Here is a 21,853-nt window from a genome sequence, read left to right as displayed (position 1 = left end):
TGTTTCATGGTGTTCATGGTGTTCCCAGTGTTCATGGTGTTCCAGTGTTTCATGGTGATCCAGTGTTTCATGGTGTTCCAGTGTTCCATGGTGTTCCAGTGTTTCATGGTGTTCCAGTGTTCATGGTGTTCCAGTGTTCCATGGTGTTCCAGTGTTTCCATGGTGTTCCAGTGTTCCATGGTGTTCCAGTGTTCCATGGTGTTCCAGTGTTTCATGGTGTTCCAGTGTCATGGTGTTCAGTGTTTCATGGTGATCCAGTGTTTCATGGTGTTCCAGTGTTCCATGGTGTTCCAGTGTTTCATGGTGTTCCAGTGTTCCATGGTGTTCCAGTGTTTCCATGGTGTTCCAGTGTTCCATGGTGTTCCAGTGTTCCATGGTGTTCCCAGTGTTTCATGGTGATCCAGTGTTTCATGGTGTTCCAGTGTTCCATGGTGTTCCAGTGTTTCATGGTGATCCAGTGTTTCATGGTGTTCCAGTGTTTCATGGTGTTCCATGGTGTTCCAGTGTTTCATGGTGTTCCATGGTGTTCCAGTGTTCATGGTGTTCCATGGTGTTCCCAGTGTTTCATGGTGTTCCAGTGTTTCATGGTGTTCCAGTGTTTTCATGGTGTTCCATGGTGTTCCAGTGTTTCATGGTGTTCCAGTGTTTCATGGTGTTCCAGTGTTTCATGGTGTTCCAGTGTTTCATGGTGTTCCAGTGTTTCATGTGTTTCCAGTGTTTCATGGTGTTCCTTCCAGTGTTTCATGGTGTTCCAGTGTTTCATGGTGTTCCAGTGTTTCATGGTGTTTCCAGTGTTTCATGGTGTTCCAGTGTTTCATGGTGTTCCAGTGTTTTTCATGGTGTTCCAGTGTTTCATGGTGTTCCAGTGTTCCATGGTGTTCCAGTGTTTCATGGTGTTTCCAGTGTTTTCATGGTGTTCCAGTGTTTCATGGTGTTCCAGTGTTTCATGGTGTTCCAGTGTTTCATGGTGTTCCAGTGTTTCATGGTGTTCCAGTGTTTCATGGTGTTCCATGGTGTTCCAGTGTTTCATGGTGTTCCAGTGTTTCATGGTGATCCAGTGTTTCATGGTGTTCCAGTGTTCCATGGTGTTCCAGTGTTTCATGGTGTTCCAGTGTTCCATGGTGTTCCAGTGTTTCATGGTGTTCCAGTGTTTCATGGTGTTCCAGTGTTTCATGGTGTTCCAGTGTTCCATGGTGTTCCAGTGTTTCATGGTGTTCCAGTGTTTCATGGTGTTCCAGTGTTCCATGGTGTTCCAGTGTTCCATGGTGTTCCAGTGTTTCATGGGTGTTCCAGTGTTTCATGGTGTTCCAGTGTTTCATGGTGTTCCATGGTGTTCCAGTGTTTCATGGTGTTCCAGTGTTCCATGGTGTTCCAGTGTTTCATGGTGTTCCAGTGTTCCATGGTGTTCCAGTGTTTCATGGTGTTCCAGTGTTCCATGGTGTTCCAGTGTTCCATGGTGTTCCAGTGTTCCATGGTGTTCCAGTGTTTCATGGTGTTCCAGTGTTCCATGGTGTTCCAGTGTTCCATGGTGTTCCAGTGTTCCATGGTGTTCCAGTGTTTCATGGTGTTCCAGTGTTTCATGGTGTTCCAGTGTTCCATGGTGTTCCAGTGTTTCATGGTGATCCAGTGTTTCATGGTGTTCCAGTGTTCCATGGTGTTCCAGTGTTTCATGGTGTTCCAGTGTTCCATGGTGTTCCAGTGTTCCATGGTGTTCCAGTGTTCCATGGTGTTCCAGTGTTCCATGGTGTTCCAGTGTTTCATGGTGATCCAGTGTTTCATGGTGTTCCAGTGTTCCATGGTGTTCCAGTGTTTCATGGTGATCCAGTGTTTCATGGTGTTCCAGTGTTTCATGGTGATCCAGTGTTTCATGGTGTTCCAGTGTTCCAGTGTTTCATGGTGTTCCAGTGTTCCATGGTGTTCCAGTGTTCCATGGTGTTCCAGTGTTTCATGGTGTTCCAGTGTTTCATGGTGTTCCAGTGTTTCATGGTGTTCCAGTGTTTCATGGTGTTCCAGTGTTTCATGGTGTTCCAGTGTTTCACGGTGTTCCAGTGTTTCATGGTGTTCCAGTGTTTCATGGTGTTCCAGTGTTTCATGGTGTTCCAGTGTTTCATGGTGTTCCAGTGTTTCATGGTGTTCCAGTGTTTCATGGTGTTCCAGTGTTTCATGGTGTTCCAGTGTTTCATGGTGTTCCAGTGTTCCATGGTGTTCCAGTGTTTCATGGTGTTCCAGTGTTTCATGGTGTTCCAGTGTTTCATGGTGTTCCAGTGTTTCATGGTGTTCCAGTGTTTCATGGTGTCCCAGTGTTTCATGGTGTCCCAGTGTTTCATGGTGTTCCAGTGTTTCATGGTGTTCCAGTGTTTCTCTCTCCCCCCCCCCCCCCCCCCCCCCCTCTCTGTGTCTCATGTTATCATGGCTATCCATGGTGTTCCAGTGTTTATCTGTGGATGCCAGGCTTGACGTGCCACAGGGGAGCACAGCCCAGAGAGTGTAGAGTGTCATTATCACATAGCTGACAATGTACTGGAGCCATAGTTAGGATGGAAATAGACGGCGGGTGGGTGACCCCCCCCCCCACCCCCACCCCCCATGCAGCCCTGTGCGTACGGCTTCTGATTGGACCTGTACTGTCTGGGATCATAACAAACTGTGCACCTTGCCTCCATATTCTGGGCATGTCAGTATGGCCATGCCTCCATATTCTGGGCATGTCAGTATGGCCAAAAAAATGATGGGCTACGTGGCTACGAGCTGTGCTGAGCCTTTCTGCTCCGTCTTACCAAAACCTCGTCTTTGGGACAGGAACATTGTGACTGTACCATAAACCTGGTCTTTGGGACAGGAACATTGTGACTGTACCATAAACCTGGTCTTTGGGACAGGAACATTGTGACTGTGATTGTGACCAGCTGATGGTCTGTGACTGTGACCAGCTGATGGTCGTTGACGCGTAATTGATGCATCAAGGAAGGCAATTATGTTTCTGCACCGTCAAATAGGTCTACATCTATTCTAAGATAGCATCTTAAATAAATGTTGTGAAAATGTGTTGTACGTTTGATTAGAAGCTTTAGACTCCATCATGGCCCATAGCACTTATCCTACCCCCTTAGATAGCACTTTTAGACTTGGATAGCATTTGAAACAGACTTATAGCATGTCATGTAGACAGCACAATAATTGCATTGTATGTAGTCATAGCACATCATAGTACATATGTATAGCATAGCATAGTATATGTATAGTTTATATGTATAGTGTCATTATATAGATATGTTCTAGTTACGTTCTTAGCTTACACATGTTTCATGATAAATGCATTTTATATATGTGATGTATTCCCATGCTTTTGTTCTTGCCTAATCGCTCTGGATTAAGAGCGTCTGCTAAATGCCTAAATTGTAAATTGTAAATTGTAGTACAAATAGTTCCAATGACATCTAAATGTAAGGTTGTAAATATCGGTGTTGCGAGGATGAGGGGGTACCTCACCAAAGACCCCTGTCATAAAGCACTGTGGACTCACACACCCTCCCAGCACCTCGTTGGGCTTCACGCTGTAGTAGGAACCCATGGGGACCTGTCATAAAGCACTGTGGACTCACTCACCCTCCCAGCACCTCGTTGGGCTTCACGCTGTAGTAGGAACCCATGGGGACCTGCTTGGCGCTCACGATGCGGTGCTCAAACGGTGCCGGGGCCGCCCGACAGTCATCTGGACACAGAGTGGACACAATGGACATGATGGGTTGATATAGTACTGACAGTCATCTGGACACAGAGTGGACACAATGGACATGATGGGTTGATATAGTACTGACAGTCATCTGGACACAGAGTGGACACAATGGACATGATGGGTTGATATAGTACTGCAGGTCAGTGGTTAGATATAGTACTGCAGGTCAGTGGTTAGATATAGTACTGCAGGTCAGTGGTTAGATATAGTACTGCAGGTCAGTGGTTGATATAGTACTGCAGGTCAGTGGTTAGATATAGTACTGCAGGTCAGTGGTTAGATATAGTACTGCAGGTCAGTGGTTGATATAGTACTGCAGGTCAGTGGTCAGTACTGCAGGTCAGTGGTTAGATATAGTACTGCATGTCAGTGGTTAGATATAGTACTGCAGGTCAGTGGTTAGATATAGTACTGCAGGTCAGTGGTTAGATATAGTACTGCAGGTCAGTGGTTAGATATAGTACTGCAGGTCAGTGGTTGATATAGTACTGCAGGTCAGTGGTTAGATATAGTACTGCAAGTCAGTGGTCAGTACTGCAGGTCAGTGGTTAGATATAGTACTGCAGGTCAGTGGTTAGATATAGTACTGCAGGTCAGTGGTTAGATATAGTACTGCAGGTCAGTGGTTAGATATAGTACTGCAGGTCAGTGGTTAGATATAGTACTGCAGGTCAGTGGTTAGATATAGTACTGCAGGTCAGTGGTTAGATATAGTACTGCAGGTCAGTGGTTAGATATAGTACTGCAGGTCAGTGGTTAGATATAGTACTGCAGGTCAGTGGTTGATATAGTACTGCAGGTCAGTGGTTGATATAGTACTGCAGGTCAGTGGTTAGATATAGTACTGCATGTCAGTGGTTAGATATAGTACTGCAGGTCAGTGGTTAGATATAGTACTGCAGGTCAGTGGTGTTGATACAGTACTGCAGGTCAGTGGTTAGATATAGTACTGCAGGTCAGTGGTTAGATATAGTACTGCAGGTCAGTGGTTAGATACAGTACTGCAGGTCAGTGGTTGATATAGTACTGCAGGTCAGTGGTTAGATATAGTACTGCAGGTCAGTGGTTAGATATAGTACTGCAGGTCAGTGGTTAGATATAGTACTGCAGGTCAGTGGTTAGATATAGTACTGCAGGTCAGTGGTTAGATATAGTACTGCAGGTCAGTGGTTAGATATAGTACTGCAGGTCAGTGGTTACTGCAGGTCAGTGGTTGATATAGTACTGCAGGTCAGTGGTTACTGCAGGTCAGTGGTTGATATAGTACTGCAGGTCAGTGGTTTTCAACCCCTTTCATATCAAGGACCATTATTTATTTGGCATTTGAGCCACGGACCACCATTTGATGACATTTAGCCTCTCAGACCCATTTGAGCCACGGACCACCATTTGATGACATTTAGCCTCTCAGACCCATTTGAGCCACGGACCACCATTTGATGACATTTAGCCTCTCAGACCCATTTGAGCCACGGACCACCATTTGATGACATTTAGCCTCTCAGACCCATTTGAGCCGCGGACCACCATTTGATGACATTTAGCCTCTCAGACCCATTTGAGCCACGGACCACCATTTGATGACATTTAGCCTCTCAGACCCATTTGAGCCACGGACCACCATTTGATGACATTTAGCCTCTCAGACCCATTTGAGCCACGGACCACCATTTGATGACATTTAGCCTCTCAGACCCATTTGAGCCACGGAACCACCATTTGATGACATTTAGCCTCTCAGACCCATTTGAGCCACGGACCACCATTTGATGACATTTAGCCTCTCAGACCCATTTGAGCCACGGAACCACCATTTGATGACATTTAGCCTCTCAGACCCATTTGAGCCACGGACCACCATTTGATGACATTTAGCCTCTCAGACCCATTTGAGCCACGGAACCACCATTTGATGACATTTAGCCTCTCAGACCCATTTGAGCCACGGACCACCATTTGATGACATTTAGCCTCTGACCCAAAACTAAAGAATATGTTGTTGTTGTTGATCAAAATAACAACTCTTCTACCTTCTCTAATTGTGTAGACGTATAAATTAAGTAATGCAGATGTTTAACAATAATGTAACTCTTGAGAGCGTGAAATGAAACCAAATGGACCCGCAGGTACATTTGATTTAATTTCACGCTCTCAAAAGTTAAAGGTATATTCAGTGATTTCACTTAATTCAAATAACACTTATTTTTTCTTTCTTTTTTGGATAATCTTCCCTACTATAGAGTGTGCTGACCATATAAGGAGTTCATCCCTGTCCCCAGTGAGCCCCTGGGGTCAAAAAACCCTAGTTTCAGTTTTGGTGGCGGGTGGCAAAGCCTTCATCCAATCAGGATGAGAGGGGCCTTCATCCAATCATGATCGAGTGGGGGCGGGCCTTGGTGCACATGCTGTTGGCCTGTTGTGTCCCCCCACTGTAGAGCGTGTGCATGTGCACATCTTGTTACCGGGGCGGACTGGGTGGTTTTCCAAATCACCCAAATCACTGAATGCTCCTTTAAAGATCTATAATAATAATAAGGAAGGGTCAATTTGGTCACCAACTCTCCATCATTTACCGGAACCACTGAGCAACTGAGCAACTGTGCGCATCGCTGGTCTGCATGTTGCATTTGTGACATCCACCGTTCACTAGGGTCGTTTGACCCTCTTGGTAATTTCAATTTAGTATTTTTGAGAAACTAGAGCGGTGCCCATGTTGTGATGTCAGAACAGGCCATATACAGTACATATATGGAGATATAGGGGTGATCAGGTCCAGAGCGTGGGCAGAGGCTCAGGTCCAGGGGTGATCAGGTTCAGAGCGTGGGCAGAGGGGTGATCAGGTCCAGAGCGTGGGCCCATGTTGTGATAGGGGTGATCAGGTCCAGAGCGTGGGCAGAGGGGTGATCAGGTCCAGGGCGTGGGCATAGTGGTGATCAGGTCCAGGGCGTGGGCAGAGGCTTTTGTGTTGTATGTGTCTCTCTGTGTCCCTTTATTCCTACAGTATATATGGAGTTCTGTGTCAGGCATGCCCAAATATGGAGTGGTGTGATGTCAGAACAGGCCAGCTCCATATATGGACAGAGGCCTTTTTGGGGCGGTTCTGGACAACCGTGGGTCCGACCGACTCGACACCGGGACTGCACTCCCTGTGGGGGAGTGGAATGGGTGGGGCAAACGGTTCTCGAGTTACGTGGATTAAAGACAGACAGACAGACAGACAGAAAGACTTCCAATAGAAAGAATAACTGTGGGCCCCTGGGTCTAACATCACCGCCCCTATAGCCCCCTGAGCCAGGGGGCCCCTGAGCCAGGGGGCTATAGGGACAGTGATGTCACTGAGCCAGGGGGCTATAGGGGCAGTGATGTCAGACTTTGTGTGTTCTATTTGTGGTGGGCATTTAGCTCAAAATCCAGTGCATCTGCTCTTACCTACGACAGGAAGCAGAGTTTCTGGGGCTGGATCCACACTCTGTCTCCTCGCTGTGGGAACCGGCACTGGCGTTACTGGCTTCAACCGATCCCCATCTCCGACTAAAGATGGCCGAGATGACCTGGAGTTCTCTGGCACCGTCGCATTCGGCGCAACGTCCTGCTTTTCTACCGAAACACGCTCCTTGTTCTCCGTCGCCGTCGGGTCCGCCGCAGGCCTACGGTCGTTCAAATCCGTTTTTGTCGTCTGCTGGGTAGAGATGTCCTCAGCAACGGCAATGAAAACAGCGTCTTTGTCCTGTCCGGTCTCCGGCGTGCCCGTAGTGGGTTCCTCAATGATGACAGCGGCTGCCACGGGTAACCGGTCCGGTTCGGGGGCCTCTCTCTCCTTGACGACCTCCTCTGTGAGCTCTGTGAGGTCCTGTCGCATGGTGGCTGCTTCTGGGGTTCTATAGGAAACAGTATAGTATACATATACAGTATATATATACAGTATAGTGATCGTAAAGATGAGGTTCCGGTGTGTTGCAGGCAGCGCAGTCATGCAGCGCAGTCATGCAGCGCAGTCATGCAGTATAGGCTACATTCATTAAAAGGTTATATAATCCCTCACCACGTTATTCAAAACAAAATAAAGACTAATGAATAATGGGGAGAGATTGCTGCTACCACTTTAACCACTTAAGGCTCATACATAGTCTGGATTTTCGGTGGTTAGGTGACCACCGAACTACAACATGACGTCACAAGCCGCGGTGAAGAGCAAACCACCGTCCCAGCCCTTCTCTCTGTTTTTACTCACCACCGCTCAACGTTATTTCAGCTCCGGTGGTCACCTCACCACCGAAAATCCAGACTATGAATAGGCCTTAAAACCCCCATCATCCATATTCTGGGGAAAACCTTCGCAGAAAATAGCTGATCGACAAGCTCAGAACCATAGAGTATATATATAATAGAGAATGAACTGGCGCGAAGCTCCGCCCCCCCCAGCTATTCATGTCAGTGGAAGTTGCTCAGTGGCGTTTTGAAGCACCCGGAAGACTGCCGGAAGTACCGTCTGAGAACGTCTACTTCCGCATTTGACCACCAAATTTTGGTGGTCAAATGCGGAAGTGCAACCGAGCGCTCAATGTTAAAGCCCAGCTGCACGGGGTTTCCCGGTCATGAATCCACGGGTCCGCCTGTAGTCCCTCCTCCTACCACTAGGGAGGAGAGCTTCAACGTTGGAAAGCCTGCCTGCCCCCTTGCTCAGAACGCGTTGTGAGCTTGTCGATCGGCTAGTTTCCGCAAAGATATTTAATGTAGAGCCAAAACAGACAAGACACTAGTGTAGAACCCTGAGGGGCTCCGCTGCTTTATGTGGTTAAACTGGGGGACAGTTAAACTGGGGGACAGTTAAACTGGGGGACAGTTAAACTGGGGGACAGTTAAACTGGGGGACAGTGCACACAATACACATTGATATTCCTCATGTGAGTTAGCCTTAAATTCGTTATGTATAAAAGGTTTTGTCTTCACTGAACAAAGAGGCAACGTGACATTGAGCTAGAGTCTTTTGATACTACATGCAGGTACATTCCTGGGATAATTATTGATTTTTGTGGAAACATAATGAACTTTAAAGGGGTGCATGAATGAGGGACTGTTTTTGTGTACAGAGACAGAGACAGACAGACAGACAGACAGACAGACAGACAGACAGACAGACAGACAGACAGACAGACAGACAGACAGACAGACAGACAGACAGACAGACAGACAGACAGACAGAGCTGTGGCTAAACCGTTGACCTGCTGGATGAGTTCTTCCCATTCTTGTCAGGTTTCTGTCTGGCCGGTCGCAGTGGTTGTTTGGACATAAACTTTCCCTCTGGCTTCCTATAGAGCAGCAGCAGCAGCAGGGGCAGCAGCAGCAGCAGCAGCAGCAGGGGCAGCAGCAGCAGCAGCAGGGGCAGCAGCAGCAGCAGCAGCAGCAGCAGGGGCAGCAGCAGCAGCAGCAGGGGCAGCAGCAGCAGCAGCAGCAGGGGCAGCAGCAGCAGCAGCAGGGGCAGCAGCAGCAGGGGCAGCAGCAGCAGCAGGGGCAGCAGCAGCAGCAGCAGGGGCAGCAGCAGGGGCAGCAGCAGCAGGGGCAGCAGCAGCAGCAGGGGCAGCAGCAGCAGCAGCAGGGGCAGCAGCAGCAGCAGCAGGGGCAGCAGCAGGGGCAGCAGGGGCAGCAGCAGCAGCAGCAGGGGTTAGTGGCGTATTATTAGAAAAGCAACAACAACTCTGCACAACAAGTATTGTGTTCATGGGGTGCATATACTGTATAGCTCAGATAAGAGCTGATATAAACAGACAATACCAGCACTCAACTCAGGCAAATGTCTTTATTAGGTCTGGTGTTATATGTTATTATGTTTAATGTTATATTTATTATCTTTGAAAATGCTGAGGACGGCAGACGTGCCGCAACACGTCAGATTATCTAGATAGACCGCTGCTGTGTGTGTATTTTGAAAATAAATAAGTTCATAAGAAACTACTCAAGAGAGTGCGGATAGTCCTTTTTCTACTCTATGTATCTTGAAGAATCTGCACGCAGCTGTTAAGACTACTCCTCAAGACTCCTCCCTGAGTAGAGACTACTCCTCAAGACTCCTCCCTGAGTAGAGACTACTCCTCAAGACTCCTCCCTGAGTAGAGACTACTCCTCAAGACTCCTCCCTGAGTAGAGACTACTCCTCAAGACTCCTCCCTGAGTAGAGACTACTCCTCAAGACTCCTCCCTGAGTAGAGACTACTCCTCAAGACTCCTCCGAGTAGAGACTATACTCCTCAAGACTCCTCCCTGAGTAGAGACTACTCCTCAAGACTCCTCCCTGAGTAGAGACTACTCCTCAAGACTCCTCCCTGAGTAGAGACTACTCCTCAAGACTCCTCCCTGAGTAGAGACTACTCCTCAAGACTCCTCCCTGAGTAGAGACTACTCCTCAAGACTCCTCCCTGAGTAGAGACTATACTCCTCAAGACTCCTCCCTGAGTAGAGACTGCTCCTCAAGACTCCTCCCTGAGTAGAGACTACTCCTCAAGACTCCTCCCTGAGTAGAGACTGCTCCTCAAGACTCCTCCCTGAGTAGAGACTGCTCCTCAAGACTCCTCCCTGAGTAGAGACTACTCCTCAAGACTCCTCCCTGAGTAGAGACTACTCCTCAAGACTCCTCCCTGAGTAGAGACTACTCCTCAAGACTCCTCCCTGAGTAGAGACTACTCCTCAAGACTCCTCCCTGAGTAGAGACTACTCCTCAAGACTCCTCCCTGAGTAGAGACTACTCCTCAAGACTCCTCCCTGAGTAGAGACTACTCCTCAAGACTCCTCCCTGAGTAGAGACTACTCCTCAAGACTCCTCCCTGAGTAGAGACTACTCCTCAAGACTCCTCCCTGAGTAGAGACTGCTCCTCAAGACTCCTCCCTGAGTAGAGACTACTCCTCAAGACTCCTCCCTGAGTAGAGACTACTCCTCAAGACTCCTCCCTGAGTAGAGACTACTCCTCAAGACTCCTCCCTGAGTAGAGACTGCTCCTCAAGACTCCTCCCTGAGTAGAGACTACTCCTCAAGACTCCTCCCTGAGTAGAGACTACTCCTCAAGACTCCTCCCTGAGTAGAGACTACTCCTCAAGACTCCTCCCTGAGTAGAGACTACTCCTCAAGACTCCTCCCTGAGTAGAGACTACTCCTCAAGACTCCTCCCTGAGTAGAGACTGCTCCTCAAGACTCCTCCCTGAGTAGAGACTACTCCTCAAGACTCCTCCCTGAGTAGAGACTACTCCTCAAGACTCCTCCCTGAGTAGAGACTACTCCTCAAGACTCCTCCCTGAGTAGAGACTACTCCTCAAGACTCCTCCCTGAGTAGAGACTGCTCCTCAAGACTCCTCCCTGAGTAGAGACTACTCCTCAAGACTCCTCCCTGAGTAGAGACTACTCCTCAAGACTCCTCCCTGAGTAGAGACTACTCCTCAAGACTCCTCCCTGAGTAGAGACTACTCCTCAAGACTCCTCCCTGAGTAGAGACTGCTCCTCAAGACTCCTCCCTGAGTAGAGACTGCTCCTCAAGACTCCTCCCTGAGTAGAGACTACTCCTCAAGACTCCTCCCTGAGTAGAGACTACTCCTCAAGACTCCTCCCTGAGTAGAGACTACTCCTCAAGACTCCTCCCTGAGTAGAGACTACTCCTCAAGACTCCTCCCTGAGTAGAGACTACTCCTCAAGACTCCTCCCTGAGTAGAGACTACTCCTCAAGACTCCTCCCTGAGTAGAGACTACTCCTCAAGACTCCTCCCTGAGTAGAGACTACTCCTCAAGACTCCTCCCTGAGTAAGACTCCTCCCTGAGTAGAGACTACTCCTCAAGACTCCTCCCTGAGTAGAGACTACTCCTCAAGACTCCTCCCTGAGTAGAGACTACTCCTCAAGACTCCTCCCTGAGTAGAGACTACTCCTCAAGACTCCTCCCTGAGTAGAGACTGCTCCTCAAGACTCCTCCCTGAGTAGAGACTGCTCCTCAAGACTCCTCCCTGAGTAGAGACTACTCCTCAAGACTCCTCCCTGAGTAGAGACTACTACTCAAGACTCCTCCCTGAGTAGAGACTACTCCTCAAGACTCCTCCCTGAGTAGAGACTACTCCTCAAGACTCCTCCCTGAGTAGAGACTACTCCTCAAGACTCCTCCCTGAGTAGAGACTACTACTCAAGACTCCTCCCTGAGTAGAGACTACTCCTCAAGACTCCTCCCTGAGTAGAGACTACTCCTCAAGACTCCTCCCTGAGTAGAGACTACTCCTCAAGACTCCTCCCTGAGTAGAGACTACTCCTCAAGACTCCTCCCTGAGTAGAGACTACTACTCAAGACTCCTCCCTGAGTAGAGACTACTCCTCAAGACTCCTCCCTGAGTAGAGACTACTCCTCAAGACTCCTCCCTGAGTAGAGACTACTCCTCAAGACTCCTCCCTGAGTAGAGACTACTCCTCAAGACTCCTCCCTGAGTAGAGACTACTCCTCAAGACTCCTCCCTGAGTAGAGACTACTCCTCAAGACTCCTCCCTGAGTAGAGACTACTCCTCAAGACTCCTCCCTGAGTAGAGACTACTCCTCAAGACTCCTCCCTGAGTAGAGACTACTCCTCAAGACTCCTCCCTGAGTAGAGTGCACCTTCTCCTTCTCCTTTTAATCCTTATGTATTATCATAGACTTTGAGCAGCGAATTACTTTAATGCCTTTTCCCTCCCCGATATAGTTGTTAAGCCTCCTTCCCAACACGTACATTTCTGACTGTGTTGTATCCTATCCTACTGGCTCACCTGCCAGTGAGGAGCCCCCACCGGGGAGACGTAGAGCCTCCCTCCTACTCCTCCTGCCAGTGAGGAGCCCCCACCGGGCAGACGTAGAGCCTCCCTCCTACTCCTCCTGCCAGTGAGGAGCCCCCACCGGGGAGACGTAGAGCCTCCCTCCTACTCCTCCTGCCAGTGAGGAGCCCCCACCGGGGAGACGTAGAGCCTCCCTCCTACTCCTCCTGCCAGTGAGGAGCCCCCACCGGGGAGACGTAGAGCCTCCCTCCTACTCCTCCTGCCAGTGAGGAGCCCCCACCGGGGAGACGTAGAGCCTCCCTCCTACTCCTCCTGCCAGTGAGGAGCCCCCACCGGGGAGACGTAGAGCCTCCCTCCTACTCCTCCTGCCAGTGAGGAGCCCCCACCGGGGAGACGTAGAGCCTCCCTCCTACTCCTCCTGCCAGTGAGGAGCCCCCACCGGGGAGACGTAGAGCCTCCCTCCTACTCCTCCCTCTCAACATTCTCAGCTGAAGGCGACGCCCAGCCTGTAGGAGTACAGTACGTGCAAGTCGTGCAGTGCCACTCCCAGCCTATAGGAGTACCCCGCCCGGCTTCCCTCCCCCCGAACACGACCGCATGTGTTTGTATGATATGCTCGGCCAAACTGGATGCACTGCAGTGGATACAAACTCCTACACTCTGGCGGTGGTGGACAGGTACTTCATACGACGTGCACAGCCCGCGCACCCTTGCTTTGCAATGTGGATGGATGACAATGATAGTTTGACGCTTGTAAAAGTAAGATGACAAGCAGTCACTGAATGGTTCAGAAAGCAATGGCCTCCTAGTCGTATTTATCTTGATATCATATCAGTGCTGGCTGAAAGCACACATGGCGAATATGCAGTATTTGAGATGTTGTCACGTTTATGCGAGGGTGAAGGAATTAAACAGGCCGAGCTGCTGACAACTGATTGTCAGCAGCAGCATCTGTTGCTAATCTCTCTGTCAGACTGCTTGGTCTCTGTCCAGATAACCTCTCTGTCGGACTGCTTGGTCTCTGTCCAGCTAATCTCTCTGTCAGACTGCTTGGTCTCTGTCCAGCTAATCTCTCTGTCGGACTGCTTGGTCTGTCCAGCTAATCTCTCTGTCAGACTGCTTGGTCTCTGTCCAGCTAACCTCTCTGTCGGACTGCTTGGTCTCTGTCCAGCTAACCTCTCTGTCGGACTGCTTGGTCTCTACCTACACGGTGTCCAGCTAATCTCTCTGTCGGACTGCTTGGTCTCTGTCCAGCTAATCTCTCTGTCGGACTGCTTGGTCTCTGTCCAGCTAACCTCTCTGTCGGACTGCTTGGTCTCTGTCCAGCTAATCTCTCTGTCGGACTGCTTGGTCTCTACCTACACTGTCCAGCTAATCTCTCTGTCGGACTGCTTGGTCTCTACCTACACGGTGTCCAGCTAATCTCTCTGTCGGACTGCTTGGTCTCTGTCCAGCTAATCTCTCTGTCGGACTGCTTGGTCTCTGTCCAGCTAACCTCTCTGTCGGACTGCTTGGTCTCTGTCCAGCTAATCTCTCTGTCGGACTGCTTGGTCTCTACCTACACTGTCCAGCTAATCTCTCTGTCGGACTGCTTGGTCTCTACCTACTGTCCAGCTAATCTCTCTGTCGGACTGCTTGGTCTCTACCTACTGTCCAGCTAATCTCTCTGTCGGACTGCTTGGTCTCTACCTACTGTCCAGCTAATCTCTCTGTCGGACTGCTTGGTCTCTATCTACACCTGTCCAGCTAATCTCTCTGTCGGACTGCTTGGTCTCTACCTACACTGTCCAGCTAATCTCTCTGTCGGACTGCTTGGTCTCTACCTACTGTCCAGCTAATCTCTCTGTCGGACTGCTTGGTCTGTCCAGCTAATCTCTCTGTCGGACTGCTTGGTCTGTCCAGCTAATCTCTCTGTCGGACTGCTTGGTCTCTGTCCAGCTAATCTCTCTGTCAGACTGCTTGGTCTCTGTCCAGCTAATCTCTCTGTCGGACTGCTTGGTCTGTCCAGCTAATCTCTCTGTCAGACTGCTTGGTCTCTGTCCAGCTAACCTCTCTGTCGGACTGCTTGGTCTCTGTCCAGCTAACCTCTCTGTCGGACTGCTTGGTCTCTACCTACACGGTGTCCAGCTAATCTCTCTGTCGGACTGCTTGGTCTCTGTCCAGCTAATCTCTCTGTCGGACTGCTTGGTCTCTGTCCAGCTAACCTCTCTGTCGGACTGCTTGGTCTCTGTCCAGCTAATCTCTCTGTCGGACTGCTTGGTCTCTACCTACACTGTCCAGCTAATCTCTCTGTCGGACTGCTTGGTCTCTACCTACACGGTGTCCAGCTAATCTCTCTGTCGGACTGCTTGGTCTCTGTCCAGCTAATCTCTCTGTCGGACTGCTTGGTCTCTGTCCAGCTAACCTCTCTGTCGGACTGCTTGGTCTCTGTCCAGCTAATCTCTCTGTCGGACTGCTTGGTCTCTACCTACACTGTCCAGCTAATCTCTCTGTCGGACTGCTTGGTCTCTACCTACTGTCCAGCTAATCTCTCTGTCGGACTGCTTGGTCTCTACCTACTGTCCAGCTAATCTCTCTGTCGGACTGCTTGGTCTCTACCTACTGTCCAGCTAATCTCTCTGTCGGACTGCTTGGTCTCTATCTACACCTGTCCAGCTAATCTCTCTGTCGGACTGCTTGGTCTCTACCTACACTGTCCAGCTAATCTCTCTGTCGGACTGCTTGGTCTCTACCTACTGTCCAGCTAATCTCTCTGTCGGACTGCTTGGTCTCTACCTACTGTCCAGCTAATCTCTCTGTCGGACTGCTTGGTCTCTACCTACTGTCCAGCTAATCTCTCTGTCGGACTGCTTGGTCTCTACCTACTGTCCAGCTAATCTCTCTGTCGGACTGCTTGGTCTCTACCTACACCTGTCCAGCTAATCTCTCTGTCGGACTGCTTGGTCTGTCCAGCTAATCTCTCTGTCGGACTGCTTGGTCTCTACCTACACGGTGTCCAGCTAATCTCTCTGTCAGACTGCTTGGTCTCTACCTACACTGTCCAGCTAATCTCTCTGTCGGACTGCTTGGTCTCTACCTACACGGTGTCCAGCTAATCTCTCTGTCGGACTGCTTGGTCTCTACCTACACGGTGTCCAGCTAATCTCTCTGTCGGACTGCTTGGTCTCTACCTACTGTCCAGCTAATCTCTCTGTCGGACTGCTTGGTCTCTACCTACTGTCCAGCTAATCTCTCTGTCGGACTGCTTGGTCTCTATCTACACCTGTCCAGCTAATCTCTCTGTCGGACTGCTTGGTCTCTATCTACACCTGTCCAGCTAATCTCTCTGTCGGACTGCTTGGTCTCTACCTACACCTGTCCAGCTAATCTCTCTGTCGGACTGCTTGGTCTCTATCTACACCTGTCCAGCTAATCTCTCTGTCGGACTGCTTGGTCTCTACCTACACTGTCCAGCTAATCTCTCTGTCGGACTGCTTGGTCTCTATCTACACCTGTCCAGCTAATCTCTCTGTCGGACTGCTTGGTCTCTATCTACACCTGTCCAGCTAATCTCTCTGTCGGACTGCTTGGTCTCTACCTACACTGTCCAGCTAATCTCTCTGTCGGACTGCTTGGTCTCTACCTACTGTCCAGCTAATCTCTCTGTCGGACTGCTTGGTCTCTATCTACACCTGTCCAGCTAATCTCTCTGTCGGACTGCTTGGTCTCTACCTACACGGTGCCAGTGGAAGATTCATAGAAAAAAAATCTCATGCTTAGTTTATTTCATGCTAGACACATATTAACCCATTGACACCAGGAAAGCATCAGTGCGACTGCGGCCCCATTTTCATGTCATATAATAGATGAAAACAGTAGGTTAATGATCACAAAGCGCAAAGACTTTGCACCGAATCCTGGAGACAGCCGGTAGCGTCACTACTAATAGGTCTGTCACAATTAATACATGATCGTCTAATCGCAACTATTTGACACAATCGCAATTATTTTTGTATAATCGTCAAAAAAGCTGAAATAGAAGATCCACAAGCTTACACCGTGCTGTATGCTTGTAAAACAACCATTTTCCACTAAAATTATAAAATATTTCTATAGCATTTGGTTGCCGAAACGTTGGTCCTAATAAAAAAATGTTTTGCATCGTGACTACGAGCTGTGCGACTTACTGAAAACTGAAATAACATTTTGTTATTCTTATGTTCCCATGTCCACTGTCAAAAACCCAATTAAAACCTTAATTGCAGTTAATTGTATGACAATTAATCATCAACTTAAATGTTGTAATCGTGACTGCCCTAAGCATCACTGTACACCTAATTGATGCTGTGTGTCGCATGACAGTGTCTAAAATTGCAGACCTACAAGCTCACAACACTTTGTATCCATGACGCGTTGTAAGCTTGCAGGTGGACTATTTTAGGTGCGCAACGCAAAGTATTAGGGCGGCTGTGGCTCAGGAGGTAGAGCAGGTCGTCCAATGATCCCTGGGTCGGCGGTTCGAATCCCAGCTCCTCCTGTCCTTGGGCAAGACACTGAACCCTACATTGCCTCCAATTAATCAGTCAGTGTAAGCTTGCCACCATTGGTGTGTGAATGTGGGAAGTGAGGACGCTGGCGTCGACTGTTCGCCGCTTCACCTCCCAATGTATGAATGAATGAACCATTGTAAAGCGCTTTGAGCACTTGGAAAAGCTTGGAAAATGCAATTCATTATTACTCAGGCTTACCTCTCCAGCACGGGGACTGTGGACTGAGAGCCACCTTTCCGAACATCAGATGTAGACAGAGGCTCCGGTGCAAAGACCTGGACCTTGCTGGGCTCTCGGCTCTTCAAGGTGACCTCTTTGGGCTTGCGAGAGACCTTGACAGAGCCATCCCTGGTCAGCGGGAGGGCTGCGGGGGGCATGGAGGAGCTCTCTGCTGGGGATTGGAGAGATTCTGAGGTGGCCGCTTTAGGAGGAGGAGGAGGTGGAGTTGGCAGAGATGTTGGAGGTGATGTTGGAGGTGAAGGGGGTGTTGCCAGAGATATTGGCGGTGGAGAAGTTGACCGAGATGTTGCTGGTGGTGGAGAAGTTGGCCGAGATGTCGGTGGAGCTGTCGGTGGTGGAGATGTAGTTTGTGGTGCAGGTGTTGGTGGTGCCGTTTCTTGATCTGGTGGTTTCTCATCGTGAGGTGTCTGTTTGGTGTCTGTAGATAGAAGAACCAACCAGTGGTGGAAAAAGTACTGAAATGTTTTACTTTACAGTATCAATACTGCAATATAGAAATTCTCCCGGATTCAAAATGTACTTGAGTAAAAGCACAAAAGTACTACTGTACACAGAAGGTCCCAATTCAAGTTTTTAAATCTATAAATCTTTTGAAAATAGCAGATCTACACGCTCTTGTAGATCGGATATTTTCAAATGGCCACAATGCACTGTATACAGACAGGGCTGAAGTGTGTGACCAGTTATGACTACGCAGCTGCTAAACATAAATAACAGTGCCAAAACTTTTTAAATTGCTATGCTATTAATAACTGAATAAACACATTCAAGCCATAACGTTTTACAATCATATCATCATTATTTGAATCATCTTAATTGGTTATTCATGTGCAAATTCAACATCTGTGTGATGTGTCCACAGTCTATTATATATACACTATATGCTTTTTCTGCTGAAAACTGAAAAAGGGGGGTAGTGTGATCAACAGAAACTGATTGAAATATAATCTATGGACCAAGTGTCATTAGTAACGCTCCTCCCTTAGACCTGGGCCCACTTCAACGCTTTGAGGTTCCCATGGTCTCCAATTTAGGAGTTAAAATGGATAATGCTTTTAAACTTGATACACAAATAAATGCTGTGGTTAGATCTAGTTTTTATCATTTGAGGCTTTTATCACCTCACATCAGTTTTATCTTTTAAGGACCTAGAGTGAGTGATACACGCTTTTATTACAACTCGCCTTGATTATTGTAATGCCCTCTACGCCGGCATCACCCAAGCTTCCCTGTGGGCGCTGTGGGCGTGTTCCCTCCTCCGCGTCATCAGTGCCCATACCCGAGGTGGGGTTGGCGAAAGGGCCTTTCTGTGTGGAGTTTGCATGTTCTCCCCATGTCCCCTAGGGTAGGTACCCTCACAAAAACATGCAGTAATCCTGGTCTCTAAAACTACCTCCCTCTGGCCAGCCGGGGCGCTGATGGAGGGGAAAGGAACTGGTCGGAATAACGTGTTCCTTTCACGCGCTATGTCCGGCCAGGGAAATTCCCCCCTGCCAGGTGAAAAGAAGCAGCTTGGACTCCTCATGCATAGAAGGAAGCATGAGGTCAGTCCACTGCCCCCCCAGGTTGGCAGAGGAAGTGTAGCGCCCAGGATTACATTAGATAATTGGCACTGGGTGAAAAAACTGGGTTGCAAAATCGTGGGATAAAAATTAAAATAAATAATAATAATATAATTCTGCCGCACGACTTTTAACAGGAACTCGGAAATATGAACATATCACTCCCATTTTAGCTGCACTCCACTGGCTCCCAGTATGTTTTAGAATCCATTTTAAGATTGTATTGTTTGTTTTTAAATCTTTAAATGGATCAGCGCCAGTTTATGTTTCCGATCTCCTAAAACCCTATGTTCCATCTAGATCACTGAGGTCAGCCAATCAAATGCTCCTTGTCATCCCTAAGGCAAGGTGTGAGAGAAGAGGGCACCGAGCCTTTTCAGTCATTGCTCCTAAACTGTGGAACCAGCTTCCTAGCCGTGTCAGGCTGGCTCCAACACTACCTGTTTTTAAAACACATCTTACAACTCATTTCTATTCCCTGGCTTTTAAACCGTGATTAATGTGTACTCCTGACTGAGTGTTTGATTTTATTGTATATGTTTTTATTACTGTATTGTATTATGTTTTATTACTGCTTTGCCTAATTGTACAGCAATTTGGTCAACTTTGTTGTTTTAAATGTGCTCTATAAATAAAGTTGGATTGGATTGGATATGGAAAGTATTAAATACATGTATGGAGATTAATGGAGATTAACAGAGATTCTTTGAAGTGCCCTGCAGCTGCTCAGCCAAAAAAGCACACTGAGAAATGCCTTTTAAAACCGGGCCCCTTTTGTTTATTTCTTATATAGGTAAAGGTTTCATGTAAAAAGGTAGCATGGTAAAGGGTCAAAAAATGGCTCTCCCTCATGCTAAACTTAAAGTGACTTCTAATGTTGCGTTCACTTCACACGGGCAGATGCAAAGATACAGTCTACCATTAATTTTCAATGGAAGCCAGCGACATGAAGATACAAAGATACATCCGACGTTGGTAAGCAGCTGCAAAAGCTACAACAGCTACAAAAACGTTGAGCTGGTTTCAACTTCAGCTACACATATGCTGTGTAACTTTGCATCTTTGTACCTTCAGCTACAGATATGCTGTGTAACTTTGCATCTTTGTACCTTCAGCTACAGATATGCTGTGTAACTTTGCATCTTTGTATCTTCTGCCAGTGTGACGATTTTCCAGGAGCCAACACTGAACAATGATACAAAGGCAGTATTATGCGTGTCTTAAGTACCAGGTCTTATGACTTAACTTAAGACCTGGAGGCGTGATCAATGCCATTTGGCCACTCAGAATAGCCAAATGGCATTGACCACGCCTCCAGGTCTTAAGTTAAGTCATAAGACCTGGTACTTAAGACACGCATAATACTGCCCTTTAGTCTTTAACACATGTAATCTGTGTCATGTACAGCATATACACAGTCAAATTGGATATATTTATATCAAATTAATGATTGTTTTAAGACGAATAGTGTGAACAAACATACCCATAATTATGTCTGTAATAATCGTGTCTCTTTACCTTTTACAAGTTGTAACTTCTGGTGCTCCACCTGTACCTGTGTCTCCTGACACAGCGTGACGTGGGAACTCACACTCTGGTCTTCTGGAGGATCTCTTTTCTAAGGAGAAAAACAGCACAATTCACACCCAGTCAGCTCTCGACTCGTACACATCATGTTCACACCCAGTCAGCTCTCGACTCGTACACATCATGTTTACACCCAGTCAGCTCTCCACTCGTACACATCATGTTTACACCCAGTCAGCTCTCGACTCGTACACATCATGTTTACACCCAGTCAGCTCTCGACTCGTACACATCATGTTTGTGTTGCTGTAACGTACCCTACAGTCAGCTCTCGACTCGTACACTTCATGTTTACACCCAGTCAGCTCTCGACTCGTACACTTCATGTTCACACCCAGTCAGCTCTCGACTCGTACACATCATGTTTGTGTTGCTGTAACGTACCCTACTTTATTTTAAACTCATACTGTGTGACAATAATATCAGCAGTCTTTTTGGGAACACCGCTAATGCTAGAGGGTCCTATAGATATTTTGAAAAGCAACAACGGCCCCAGAGCCCAAGGGCCACCGGCGCACCATTGCTCCAATCTGTACCAAATTTGGCACAAACACTGTTCAGGGGACTGGAATGAGAACAGCCACACACACACACAAAAGGTCCAGTTTAATAACAACCTATAAGTACAGGCTGGTGAGAAAGGCGGGCTCCGTCGTGGGGAGCTCACTAGAGAGGGTGGAGGAGTACTACACTTCTATGAAGGGCCTCTCAGCAGGACCCTGCTGTGGATTCCACCTCTAGGTCTTTCACCTTTAACCTCCAGAGAGGTATGGATACAACATGGAATGTGTGTGTGATATTATGATGGGAGGACGAAGCTGGTCTGTGTGCTTATCTACGAATGATTTACTACTTCCATGATCCTAAATTGTGTGAGACCGGGTGTTGTTTATTTGCAACCTCTATTAAATATCATTTTCCCCTATGACCCCAATCTAGGAACCAATTTGGTAAAAAAAAAAAAAAAAAAAGACAAAAAAGAAAACAATGCAGAATCTGCCTTGAGAGATTATCAGGACCCAAATGTACAGTACAACAATCTGAGAGATTATCAGGACCCATTGAACTAAAGACAAACATTAAACCTGTGTATAGGAGGGGCTAGCGCCTGAAAATAGCAGATCTTCAAGCTCACAACGCATCAGGAAATGGTGTGAGCTTGTAGATCGGCTATCTTCTTCTTTGGTATATATTTTTTAAAGCAAGTACTCCAGTACTTTAATAAAAGTACAAATTTGACTGTTATTTGAGTATCTGTACTTTGACTGAAATACTGGGGGGTTGAGAATGTTACCCACCTCTACTGGGCTGGCTACCAAACACGACAGCGATGCCACAGGACTGCAACCTCTGACACATAAGGTGAGGACACAGTAAGAAAGAACAATGGCCAGGGCTGCCAACACTCCTGGATCCTGCAGGATCC

The 21,853-nt window shown here is 48.0% G+C and overlaps 1 protein-coding gene across 1 annotated transcript in view; it reads right to left on the bottom strand.

Moving 5' to 3' along the window:
- Positions 1-21,853, bottom strand: part of mylk3 (myosin light chain kinase 3) — a 45,022-nt gene that overhangs the window by 15,750 nt on the left and 7,419 nt on the right. The window contains exons 2-5 of the mRNA XM_079496424.1: positions 20,359-20,458; positions 17,237-17,696; positions 7,166-7,614; positions 3,607-3,712 (exon numbers count right to left, since the gene is read on the bottom strand). Coding sequence (XP_079352550.1) covers positions 3,607-3,712; positions 7,166-7,614; positions 17,237-17,696; positions 20,359-20,458 — 1,115 coding nt within the window. The remainder of the gene's footprint in view (positions 1-3,606; positions 3,713-7,165; positions 7,615-17,236; positions 17,697-20,358; positions 20,459-21,853) is intronic.

The sequence above is a fragment of the Electrona antarctica genome, assembly GCF_951216825.1.
Source record: "Electrona antarctica genome assembly, chromosome: 3".
Classification (NCBI taxonomy): Eukaryota; Metazoa; Chordata; class Actinopteri; order Myctophiformes; family Myctophidae; genus Electrona; species Electrona antarctica.
Note: the sequence above shows the minus strand (reverse complement) of the source record. Positions and strands in the feature narration are given on the sequence as shown.